General features: G+C 40.7%; 2 protein-coding genes across 6 annotated transcripts; one reads left to right on the top strand and one right to left on the bottom strand.

The window, feature by feature from the left end:
- Positions 1-2,147: 2,147 nt before the first annotated feature.
- On the bottom strand, positions 2,148-5,461 carry LOC124070967 (sialidase-3-like). 5 transcript variants are annotated; one of them, XM_046411357.1, is made up of 4 exons: positions 5,412-5,461; positions 4,824-4,931; positions 4,396-4,635; positions 2,148-4,283 (listed from the first exon to the last, which is right to left on the bottom strand). In XM_046411357.1, the coding sequence occupies exons 3-4, from the start codon at positions 4,618-4,620 to the stop codon at positions 3,276-3,278; spliced, it is 1,233 nt and encodes a 410-aa protein (XP_046267313.1). In that variant the 5' UTR covers positions 4,621-4,635; positions 4,824-4,931; positions 5,412-5,461; the 3' UTR covers positions 2,148-3,275. The 5 variants fall into 5 exon arrangements, with proteins under 5 accessions (XP_046267313.1, XP_046267309.1, XP_046267310.1 ...); XM_046411353.1 differs by lacking the exon at positions 5,412-5,461 and adding an exon at positions 5,129-5,403 and having other exon boundaries at positions 4,824-5,015; XM_046411354.1 differs by lacking the exon at positions 5,412-5,461 and adding an exon at positions 5,129-5,403.
- A 99-nt stretch (positions 5,462-5,560) lies between these two features.
- xrra1 (X-ray radiation resistance associated 1) lies at positions 5,561-11,797 on the top strand. The gene is made up of 17 exons (XM_046411351.1): positions 5,561-5,716; positions 6,049-6,197; positions 6,288-6,359; positions 6,455-6,527; positions 6,611-6,708; positions 7,088-7,236; positions 8,417-8,521; positions 8,638-8,756; positions 8,865-8,917; positions 9,015-9,104; positions 9,192-9,285; positions 9,380-9,498; positions 9,592-9,762; positions 10,479-10,623; positions 10,751-10,866; positions 11,006-11,111; positions 11,201-11,797. Exons 1-17 carry the CDS (start codon positions 5,632-5,634, stop codon positions 11,374-11,376), a joined length of 1,920 nt encoding a protein of 639 aa, XP_046267307.1. The 5' UTR covers positions 5,561-5,631; the 3' UTR covers positions 11,377-11,797.
- Positions 11,798-12,270: the final 473 nt, after the last annotated feature.

Here is a 12,270-nt window from a genome sequence, read left to right as displayed (position 1 = left end):
AATACCCCATAAAACGTACTTCCAAAGCTTATCAGGCTTTGACTCAACCCTTGAACCCTGATCATGTTTGGTTGCTGCTGCACACAGCGAGGCTCTAAATGTTTTGCTGCAGCAATAACAGCCCTGTTTCCTGCTGTTTTATCGCGTACACACAGCTATACCACTGCATTCTAAAATACAAAGCATACTGCGATGCCAAATTGCATTTTAGCATATTACAATAGGATATACTTTGAGGTTTGGCAAATAATTATTTGATTTACTGAATCAGAAGGTTTTAATTCATATGTAAGGAAAAAAAATGGCTGTTTTACATGAATTCCAAAAATCATAAAAGATGAAAAAGACAACTTTCACAGGCAAATAATTCACTGGAGCTGTAAAAAAAGAAGTTAAAAGTTACTTAACCTTGTCATGTTTTCACTGCTTAAAAAAAGACTACAGACTACGTGGACTGTCGTCCTCCTAAATGTCTGGCAGCGCTTCACATCTGGGCCGCTGGGTCATTCAAATGGATGGTACAAGAACAACGTGACAGCCATGTGTCCAGCAGTGTACATGCTGCTAAAAGAGCAGAGCCTGCTGGGATGACACACATGCTTACCACAAACAGAAAAACATCTGTGACACCGACACTGCCAGCCCGTCTGTTAGTGGACCCCCAAATGTCATCAGAGTGAGAGATGAAACATATGTGTGTGTATTACAGCATGCCACCCTCCAATAACGATTATCATATGCACTGGAAAACGTTGGATGTGTCACCGCCAACGCTGTCAGAGAGAAGCAGGTGTCGTCATATGATTCATCCCTCCTGTGAAGAAGCTGGTTGAACAAGGTGATGAAAAGCAGAAACCAAGGAAGTAGCCGGTCAGCAAATGAGCACATTTGAGAAATACAAGCCCCCACATCTGACAAAGTTCACTCAAAACCTTGACTGGTTGCTGCTTTTGTGCCAGTTCAGTCATTATATTAAATGATCAGGCAGAGCACTTAAGTCCAAAGTAGCCTGTAGCTGCTGCTGTGCACCCAAGGGCACAGATGCTCATCAGTGTGGGCTGAGTGCTCGTGCCATTTGCTGCAGTTGCATCTGTTTTGTGACATTTAAATACGGTCTCTAAAGAATTCTTCAGTCATCATGTTATTGAGAAGAAGTGGACTTAAATGATAAGGTTGGTGGTGATTTTCTAACAGGCGCTTCATCTACTGCCAAATCCTGATACATTATATTCCTCTGGGTTACAGGCCTCCAGTGTTGGCCAAAAACTATTAAAACCATGTCGACGAGCCACTCCATCTTACCGGGTGTCGTAAATGTGTATTAATCCCCTGCTGAAAATAGTCCCTGATACAATGCAATATTTATTCCCATTTGAGTAGTGTTTAAAAACACTTACAGTGCTCAGCTGTTTCAGAAAGCTTTCTTTTTTTAAAATTTAACCATGTATTGGTGATCTGTTGATGTACATCTTCAGCTGGAGCTACGTGACAGTCAAAAGGGCAGACAGACTAACCTTTTTAGTCTTTTTTTTGGCTGGATTTCTTGTCAGAAATTGATACTGATATTAGTCTTATCCTTGAACTGAGGATGTCAGTAACAGCTGTCAAGCTGCATTAAATGCATGATTTTTTTTTTTTTTACATTGTTATCTTTTCATTTGTCCTGACGCTCACAAGGCATGTCATGACACAGCTTGTGTTCATTTGTTCACTGCAGTTTGTCAAAAAACAACCTCTCCCTTAACAATGTAAACCTCCTATTATTTGGAAAACGTGAAAAATACGGAATATCTGAATTCCGTCCTCGACTAAATCGCTCCTCCAGGTCCTGTATTCATGCCTGCTGTCTGCACATCTGCTGAATCACACTCAACTCCCCACAGGTCCCTTAACAACAACAGCCTCTCACAACATTTCAGCATGCCCTAAGCCCCCTTTAGCTGCTGAGGGAATGAAATACTCCCTACAGCTGACAAAGTGCTCTTTATTAGCTGCTTTTAAAACCGCGCCCATGCCCCATCTGCTCTTTTACCCCCTCTCTGACACGTGATTATCCTTATCCTATCCTTTTTCAGTTACTTATCCCAACAGTGAGTTAACAGCAATGATTACTGTGACTACACTACATTGAGAAGAAATGCACAAAGTCAGGTGATCACAGGTTACTTTTATTTTCTACTAAAATACATGTTTCATGCAGGTTTTGTCACTTTCACAACAGTCAATAAAAACACGATGAAACTAGTGTAGAACCATCTGGAGGCCTCACAACATCAGGCAAAGAGGGAACTTTAGGTCGTTCAGTACAAGGTTTTGGATGTGCAAATTTCTAGTGGCTTTGTCAATGGTGAGTCATCATCTGCTCTTACATGCTTTCACTTGATAACCAACAGCCAGCCAGTCACTTACGGTCATGATGCTGAACTTAATTAATAACATCGTGGGGGCTGTTAAGAAAATCATGCACTGGAAAGAAAATAATGTAACCAGTGAGATATTGCTTTTTAAAATGAATGTAATAAAAATCGGTGTACAATACACAGTCCTTTTGACATAATTATAACTCTGTTAATCCATCAGCTTGTTTTAAAAACGTGGTTTGTCGTACAGTTCGGCTGGTCTCTTCGTTGATAAGCTGGGTGTGGCAAATATAAAGCAAGTGTCTGTCTTCTCTGTCCAGTCTTGTTGCCACCTTCGTAGTGCCCACGTGTGACCAACAGAAAAGGTTGTGCACTGAAAGCTTAAGTTTTAACAGTGGAATAGAAGGCATATGTGAATCAGAGTGTACTAAATGTAAAGGAGAGACTGAGCACGGAGGAAACTCTACGCTCCACTTTACAAGGCCTGCTATGATCTTCATATGAAAATAAAAAGAGGTAGGCAAATTCTCTCCACTGCTCCGAAAATACTGTCAGTTTAATAAGATGCCGAAATGAGTATGAAGTACTTGACAAACATGCTACACACAAAGCCCGTTTTAGGGACTGACAGTCCAGCACAGCGTGCTTGAATTCAGCCACCCAACCTTTTCGAATAGTTTCCTTCCTTATACGGCTGCTTGCATATTGATACTATTAAGACTTGACTTACTCTGTGTAAACAAGGAGACAACGAAACACACGACTCATGCATGCATTATCATCTCCAGAATGTAGAACAACGGTAAACACAGACGGATGTTACTGCACAGCATATTTAGTGGCTTTTGCTTAGACTTTTAGATTGCACGAGAATGTTAGAGAGCTTTGTTTATACTGAAATAAAGCAACCACAATTCAGCGCATCTTCTTGTCTTTCTTGCTGCCCGTCTGCATGACATCATTAAGCGTAAACGACATGAATGCGATCTGCTCATATTCACTCTCCTTACCGCACTCCATCAAGCAGGAAAACTGATCCTTGTCTCCATTGTAGGCCAGGTCTGAATAGCCACTGGGTCCCCTATGGATGATCCTGGGCCTGTCCCATCCCGATGAGTGCAGGGGAGATCGGTTCAAATACACGCCCATGTCCCTTCTACTAGACTTGTTAGTTGGGTGGATGAAGAGGAGCCAGGTTTGTGTGTCTGGAGACAAGAGCGATGTGCCACAGGCTTTGCTTTCAGCATCATCATTTGGGACGAACTCAGGGGCAGGAAAGCCGATGACGCTGCCTTGACAGCCTGAAGGGGGTTCGACGAGCTCTGGAGCAATGTGGGGTTTGTCAAAATACACGCCGCTGTTTTCACTCAGGGCCTCACATCTGTGGCCGCCAGAGTTGCGAGCATTGCAGTAAAGATGACTCCTGCCTTCATGATCTATGATCTCTGCCATTTCACATTCGCATGACTTTTTTCGAAGCATCTTACCAAGATGCCACGTCTGGCCAAAGTCCTCACTATATATTGAAAGTGCACGTGGGTAGACCGTAAAAGGAATGGGGAAGGAACAGCATCTGTATGGGACATAATAGGCATATGCTGGGATGATCAATCTGCCGTTCTCGAGCTGCACGCCGTGGCCTGGACCAACAGCGAATGTGGCCCACTTGTGGAGAGCTTCACCAATCACGTTTTCTGTTAAGTCTTTCACTTGACTCCAGGTTTGCCCGTCATCACTGCTGCTAACACAGCAAAGACGAGCCTTGTTCTTACCTGTGATGACCTGCCTGATCTCTGTGGTGTTTCGCCAGACACAGATAAAAAACAAAAACAGCATTTTGCTGTTTTTTTCATACACAGGGCAAGGACTCATTGTGCGATGATCTGGTACACATGCTGTTGTCAGCTCCTGACTGGATGACCACTGGAGAAACATGACAAAAGAGAGCAATTAAAAAGATGCGTACATGTAATGTTGACGGTTATTAGCACTGAAGAAGAAGATAATCTGTTGGTTATCAAGTGTGAATAATAACCTGAACAGATCCGTCATCTTTCAATGTTCCTCTTCTCATAACAAGGATTTTGGCATCATGGTCACAGGGCGAAGATCTTTTCTCTGCAAAGGCGAGGAAGGTGTGACTGTGCCTCAGATAAATGAGAGCAGGAATTCTGTATGTTATCCCACTTGGTTCCTTTTCAAACAAAGTTGTCTTGACCGGCTCCTCTCCGCTGCCACTCTTTGATGGTGTGTTTCCCATGGTGGATTAGAGTTCCTGTGAATATTTTCCAAATATATGACAAGTAATACCTTGTTTTGTAGTCTTGTTATAACAACCTTCTTGTTATGGCAACATTTAAAGCACAGAGAGTTCACACTTGAGCAGCTCCTCACAGTCACATATAATTGCATTGTTCCTAGTGATATCAAACGTTTACTGTGCATGCATAGCAAAACCCTTACCTTCACTTGTCACTCTTCACATTTGGCACCCTTGATGTTTGCGTGAACGACATCATACCCCAAAATTTCACGCCACACCAGGAGCCTCTGATGTTCACGACACTGATGCTATGGGTTCATCAGAAAAGAAGACGGCAGTGAAGCGAGAAACACCAATGCACTGACTTCCGCCTTCGCTTAGACGCGTTCCGACTAAAGTAGAAGACGGGTTTGACCAGTTATGGCCAAAAATTCAGTTTGGTCAAGAATTTCTCACTTCACTGTGCTAGCACAGTAGCTGAATGGCAGACGAGGTGGCTACCTACTATTAGGGAGCAGGAGTAATCATAACCCTGAAGCATCTCTGGGATGTTGCCTCACGCATGCGCTAGTGGATTAGATGACAGCTAGCTTCACAGTTTAAACCGACACCAGTGGAACGTAAATCAGTCGCGACGAGTGATTGGATAGCTTGTGTTATGTACGGAAATCTGCTGCATCCTCCTAACAACAGATCGCTTATGTCTCAACGTACCGTCGGTCATCAAGGAGGACAAATACCCTATCCTACCCTATCACTGAAATCGATCTTTGAATAGCTCGGCTCACCGGTTTCTTCCGCCTTCGTCCGTAAAGAGGAGATCCATGTTTGTCTTACCGCCCCCCACTGGGCTGGAGGAACAGTTCTCGTCTTACATGCTGTTGCTAGGCTACAGAGCACCACAGTGTGACTCGACCAGCAATATTAGAAAGTGGCTGTGCAGTTAGTGAAAAGCATAATCAACTCTTTAATAAAGAGTTATTTAAATGGAGCTCACAAGCAACGAAAATGACTGCAGAATCTCATAAATTTGATTACGGACAGAGCAATCCCACAAAATGTTTCCGGACATTACTCCACCGAAGAAAAGAAGGTGGGTTAAGCTTGATTGTCCATTTAAAAAAAGGACAGCTCGCAAATTAAAGCACATTGTAACATATTGATAGAGAAAAGGGCTGCAATTAATTGTATTTTGTAAAAAGTTGATTAATCAATGAGCCTTATCATTTTGATGATAAAAATAATAAAGAGGCCTATAACAATGAATATTTTTGAATCTCAGCCATGACTGTTTGAAATTAATTTGGCCATTTTTCACTATTTATAGGAACAAAACAGGGTACTAGAAAGTAATGGTCAGATTTATTCGTAACGAAAATGACTTTAATTTAATATTATTTTTATTAAATTTGACTTACTTTGAAGGTGCTGGTCACTGGCTCGTGGCTTACAGAGAGGCAGAGCAGCTGAAATACAGGAATTTGCATCAAAGAATAAGAAACACTTACAGGAAATGTGAGAATAACAGGAGGGCTGCTGCTCCTCATGGTAACACATTAGATGGACCTCTCCTGGTAAGGCACTGCAATGTTTTTATTTGAGAAGTGCTTATTTGACAAAAGAAGATCCAGGGAAAATGTTCAACATTCACTTTTCTTTTGTAGCTCCGACTGCATTGTGTTGATAAGCCGTCCGACCTCTGCTCTGTTGACATTAGTGAGCAGCAACTGAATTCTGTAAGAATCGCTTTTCACATTTTTTTTTTTTTGCCAGGTTGATTTGGTGGTTTATTCGTAAAAACAACTCAAGACTTTTTCTTAACCGCACACAGGTCAAACCAGAAAACCTGAAGGTGTTTGAGAATGTGGCTTACATCAACGCATCCATCAACTACCTCTCTTTGGGTGAATATTTTCATGGATCCTGCAGATTTACCTTCAGTAATATTTTCTGCCTCTTGCAAAATTTCTGTTTTTTTTTCCTACAGAGTCTTTCAGCAGTTTTGTGTCTTTAAGAGAACTCAATCTGTCGTTAAACAGGCTGAGCAGCCTGACGTTTTATGCTGCTGACTTCCCTCATCTTGAGGTAAGATGACTGACTCTGACACACTTATCAGTCTCATCACTAGTTTTAATGATGTGTGCTTGTATTATAAACACGTCACAGGAGCAATGAACAACTTGACATGACCTTTTTCTTTCCTTCTTTCTTTCTTTTCTGTCCTTTTGGTGCATTTTCAGCTTCTTTCGTAATAGAAAACCTTTGATATTAACTGGTGACAAACAGAGAAACCATATACTATCAATTAAAGTTTGATAAGTGGCCAATCAAAAGCGTTTTTAAGTGTGTAACATTGGTCATTTTTGTGCTTCTAGCAATGACTTCTCTAATTTTTCTGTATCAGCTCCGTCATGTTGATCTGTGTCTTGTGTTTTTCTCTCTCCCTCCACTTAAACCATCACAGGTTTTGGATTTGTCCTACAACAGTTTGTCAGCTGATGATATCATGACTATTGGTGAACTTCCACATCTAAAGGTCCTTCACCTTACTGGAAATGAGCTTCGTCATATTCCTCCTAATCTGGGTTCTTCCAACCACGATGCCACTCAGCTGTCAGTGTCTCCTTTTTCATGACGCAGCAGTATAGGAGTGACTGGGCACAGAGTTTTATTTCATTTATTTACCAATTACTAATTTAATGTAAATTTATGAAACAAAAATCCACTTCTTTTCTAACATGTTTGCTAGTTAGTTAGTTCTGGGAACACATAACAAAACAACATAAGTAGATGATTGATTAATTTAGCGAGAGTGGTCTTGTTTTTCTATCCCAACACAGGTCAGTTCTGTCAAGCACTGATCTGTGTAACGGCTGTATGCCAGAGAGATGGTGGCAGGAAGCCTACTTTCCATATAAAAGTTATTACAAAAAGCTTTGATATGAGTCATGGAGGAGCTGGTAGAATGAAAGATAACTCATCTATTTCATCACATGTTTTCCACAGTAAAATGCAAATTCGTTCTCTAGCTGCAGTCTGACACTGGCTCCAGTCTGCTGCTTACAATAATTAATGTGGAAAACATCTTTGATTGATGTGCTTCAACAGGCAGTGTGCATAATGCATTATTTTTCTCACACAGTATGAACACATCTTTATGGTTGCATTTCATGAGAAAGAGTGAATAGTTGTGTTTTCAGTTCAATATATTTTTTTATAGCTCATTTCAACTACTGTACAACATGTATAAATACTATGATGTATTTTTCAGCTAACCCAAGAGGGTTGTTTTCTCAACCCATAAAAGAACTCTTAATCTTTGACAGCTGTCAGTCAAATGTAATGGAGTAAAACTACAATAATCCCCTCAGATTTAGTCAGATTTAGTGGAGTAGAAGTAAAAAGTCATGCAAGATCCCTGAATTTGTACTTAAGTACAGTACTTTGGTAAATGTACTCAGTTACATTCCACCAGTGAACATAACAACTACTGCAAAAACAGTTGATAATGGAGAACACAAACTGCAGATGCATTTGAAACAGCTTTTACCTTGGCCAACAGGGGGCGCACAAATGTTTCAAATTCCCACTTCTGACTGTGGTTGAAGCAGCCATAATGACATTCAATACACCTGCTGCTCTACAGCCACATGTATGAAATGTTTTTACACACATACTGTATGTGGTGTGTTATTGTAGCTTTGTGGATTTAACTGCTGTATGAAACACATTCAGTGTCTGTCAGTGTGGATTTCATAATGCAGATGAATTGTTCTCGTTCTGTTTTGTCCAGACCGCCTAAAGACGAAGATGCACTGTTTAAAGCTCTGGAAGTCCTGGAGCTTGACGATAACAAACTGTCCTCTGGAATCTTCATCAGCCTTAAAGACTTCAAGAGGTCACGATGTGATTTCATCATATTGAAAACAAATTATTGTTGAAGACAGAATTGCAATGCATAATGTAATATGTGCAAACGAGCACTCATCAAGCATGTATAACTGTCACTTACAGGCTGAAGTGTTTAAACCTACAGGGGAACTGCATTTCAGAAATACCATATCTGCAGCTGATTGGCAGTTCAAAACCTCTGCAGACTTCTACTGAAGACCGAGCTGAAGAAGCAGGGCTTGGTAAATACTCACTCATACTGAATAACTTTGCAGTTGTCCACCATGTCAGCGTTACCTCAACATCTTCAGAACAATATTGATTTCTTCAGTTTTATCCCCTCCATCCAGCCTCCACCAAGCCAAATCCTGACACTGCTGAACATGTCAAGAGACTGTCACAGGTAGTTCATCCTGCTGGCTGGTGTTTGAGGTGTGTCATTGATGTGTTTTTATAGCTCTTATTTTAAATCTACATTAAAATTGCATTGGCCTCCCAAGATCTTTTACATGCAAAACTGGGAGGAAAATGGCAAAGGATTCAGTTGGCCACTACCGGAACTTCAGTTCCTCAATTTGGCTGACAACAAGGTGTGTTGAATAATTTATACAAAAAAAATCAACCATAACCCCTTTTGAAAAATGAGCTAAAACGTCTCATTTGTGTTTCCTCCTCAGATTGCTGAGGAAGAAGCTCTGATGGCTTCCACTCTTTTCCCGATGCTTCGAGAAATTGATATTTGCGCCAACCCTCTGACCACCCAAAGAAGTGGTAACCATCCTTCTCTTCTCCTATAAGAGGCTGATTTTTAAAGATTGGCTCTGAGTTTTCAATGCTGAAGCCACGTTGACGTCTTTGAACTTAGGAGACCTTCCCTTACTGACCCACTACCTCCAAGAAAGGCTGGGAATAACGATAAAGCGTAAGAAGATGCAGGAAGTGGTGAAGCTCAAAATGAAGGTGTCCACTGATCCAAAATGGAAGGTTGGATGTGTTCTGTATTGTCCTCCAGATTTTGCTTTATTAAGCTCAGTTACATCAGCGACTGATCTTGAATTTGACTTATTTGCGTGGCAGGTCGAAGAAAGAACCGCAAAGGCTTCAGAGAAGTTGTTGATGATGGACGCACCTCGTCCTGCCCAGGCTGAGAAAAATGAGCCAGCTGTCAGGTGCACAGCAGAATCTGAAGGCAAGAAGAGCAGAGATGACACACTGCAAGAAAATACAGAGCGTGTCTTTCTTACTCAGGTACGCCCGGCATGTGGGATGTTCCTTTTCCTGCTCTAAGCTGGGAAATATAAACTGTATTACATGTAATAGTTTATAAAAGATTTATAAATGCCTTTCACACAGTCCACAGTGGATTAGATCCTACCAGCGTAGAAGTATTCAGATCCTTTACTTAAGTAAAAGTAATTCCAAACTGTGAAAAGTCCTGTATTCACAATGGGACATATAATCAGAAAAATGTACTTCAGGTGTTAGGAGTTGAAGTGCTTACTAGAGAAAAGTGTCTTTGTGACAGATAATTTGTTTATGAGTGTAATGACATTGTTACGCATTAATATAAAAGCAGCGTTTTACTGTTACAGCTGGTTGGAGTGGAGCTCATTTTGAACTTTTCTTTGCATCAAGCTAGAACTAATGATTATGTTCTCCATTGATCAATTGACTTGGTTTGTTAAAAGTGAACAATAATACATTTTGTATGTAAAAATCTTGTAACTAATAACTAAAGCTGTCAAGGACTTGAAGTAAGAAAGTTCAATATTTCCCTCTGAACTGAAAGTGGCATCAAAAGAATAGACTGAGTTCAAATACAAGTGCCTCAGATGGGTACTTAAGTACTGTATTGAGTAAATGTAGTTAGTTACTTTCCACCGTTGAAGCCTGCACAGTTTCTTCGTCTCAACATTTCAAGTATATTTTTCTCTTTGGCCTTCTGGATGTTGTTTCATGTTCAGGCACTGGAATTGGACCTTCAGGCTGATGAGAAAGAAACTGCTGAGAAAAAGGACAAAAACAAGACTGATCCCATTCACGTAAAATTGACAGATTATGAAATCTTGATGGATGCAAAACCAAATCCTGATGCGGCGAAGCCCATTGGTGAGGACTGCTGTTTCACCTGCAGCTCTTTATTTTTGTACATTTTACTCAAGCCCTTAAAAACTAAAGTCTATACAGTCACCCCGTGGTGATGGCTGATATAATACATGTTTTCTTCTTTCAACAGGGATTCAAACAGCTGTTCAGATGCTGGAACACACGCTGAGGAACCTTAATGTTTACAGTGACTCGAAACCAAAACTTGATTGCATCCAGACACCATACAGAGAAAGAGAGAAGAAGGTATAATTCTTTGCTAACACAAAATTCATTTGCAATCGCACTCAATGTAACTGTCTAATAAATACAGCAAGAACTATAAAGAACAAGGAAAATGTTATCACCTTCCAAAAAAAAAAAAAAAAAAGTTTTCTGTTCACAGATTAAAGAACTTCCACCTTTGAAACCAGTAAAGCAGCCGGCTGAAAGGGTTGATGAAGTGATCAGAGAAATCAAAGAGAGCACAACAATAACACAAGTCTCTTTAAGTATGCACATTTCTGATCCAGTGAATGTCAGCTAACTGTATCTTTTGGGATCTTACCCTTATTTATCTAACACTTTGTTTTCTGTACAGGCACTGCCGTACACAGCACGGGCGTTAGCAAGCAAGAAGCTCTCCTGCTGCTGAGAGATATGAAGGCAAAGTACAAGATGGTCTGTAAGAGAACAGCGGAACAAACAGCCAGCTTTGAGTCTCACAGAAAAACCAACCAAAACGGAGCTGAAACTCCACCTGTGCAGACGCTCTAATTAATATTCAAGTGCTTACATAAACCGGTTTTCCACTTGTCTTGAACATTAATTGGTGTGAGTGGAGTTTATGGAAAAACATTATGTCAAAAATAAAAGTGGTGAGTGAATCTTGCACGTTGACTGATTTCTCATAACTTTATTTTGAAGTTAACCAACAGGAAACCCAGCCTTGCCTGTAGCAGTCATTATTATGTTGTGATATACGGAAGCTTCAGCCTCTATGATGTTATCTTCGGGAGGTTTAGACACACAGTGTTCTCTGCGTGGGGAGAATGTCTGCATTTATACGACAAGGACAGAGTGAAGGTTTGGAGCAGCTGCAGCACCGCTGCTATACAGCCAGAATGAATCCATCATGCATGCATGCATATGCATGAAATGTTTCCCAGTAGACAATAAACAGCTGGAGGAGAAAGTCAATTGAAATTGTTTATGTCCATTTTTTTTTTATCAGTTTTCAGTGATTCCTTTGCTCCAACCTGTTTCCAAACACATGTCCTTGAGTGTCCCAGCCTGTAGTGATCATTGAGCCTCCACCCTGCCAAAGTGTCCTGAAGCAATTAAACAACGCCACATTATACATGACTGCTCTGACTTTGTTCATTTCATCTGTCACCTTCTGACCAGTGAAGAAAGTTTGCAAAATTATGTATAAAATATCATAATGAATTCTACAATGAGCCCTGTGGTAACTGAAAATATTCGCACATCAGGGTAACATCCCCTTGAAAAGGTGACGACCTAGAAAAGTTCTTGGAAAAAGCGTTGCCACTTAAACAAGCTAAGCTGTAGAGGCATGACTGGCACTTTTCAGTTGAGCCGGTTGTGATCATCTGTTTCAGGCATTAGAAAGATCATCTGTTGTCATAGTCAGGGTTTGTAAGTTTGAAC

The sequence above is a fragment of the Scatophagus argus genome, chromosome 14, assembly GCF_020382885.2.
Source record: "Scatophagus argus isolate fScaArg1 chromosome 14, fScaArg1.pri, whole genome shotgun sequence".
Classification (NCBI taxonomy): domain Eukaryota; kingdom Metazoa; phylum Chordata; class Actinopteri; family Scatophagidae; genus Scatophagus; species Scatophagus argus.
The sequence above is the reverse complement of the archived record's forward strand: the minus strand, read 5'-3'. Positions and strand labels throughout refer to the sequence as shown.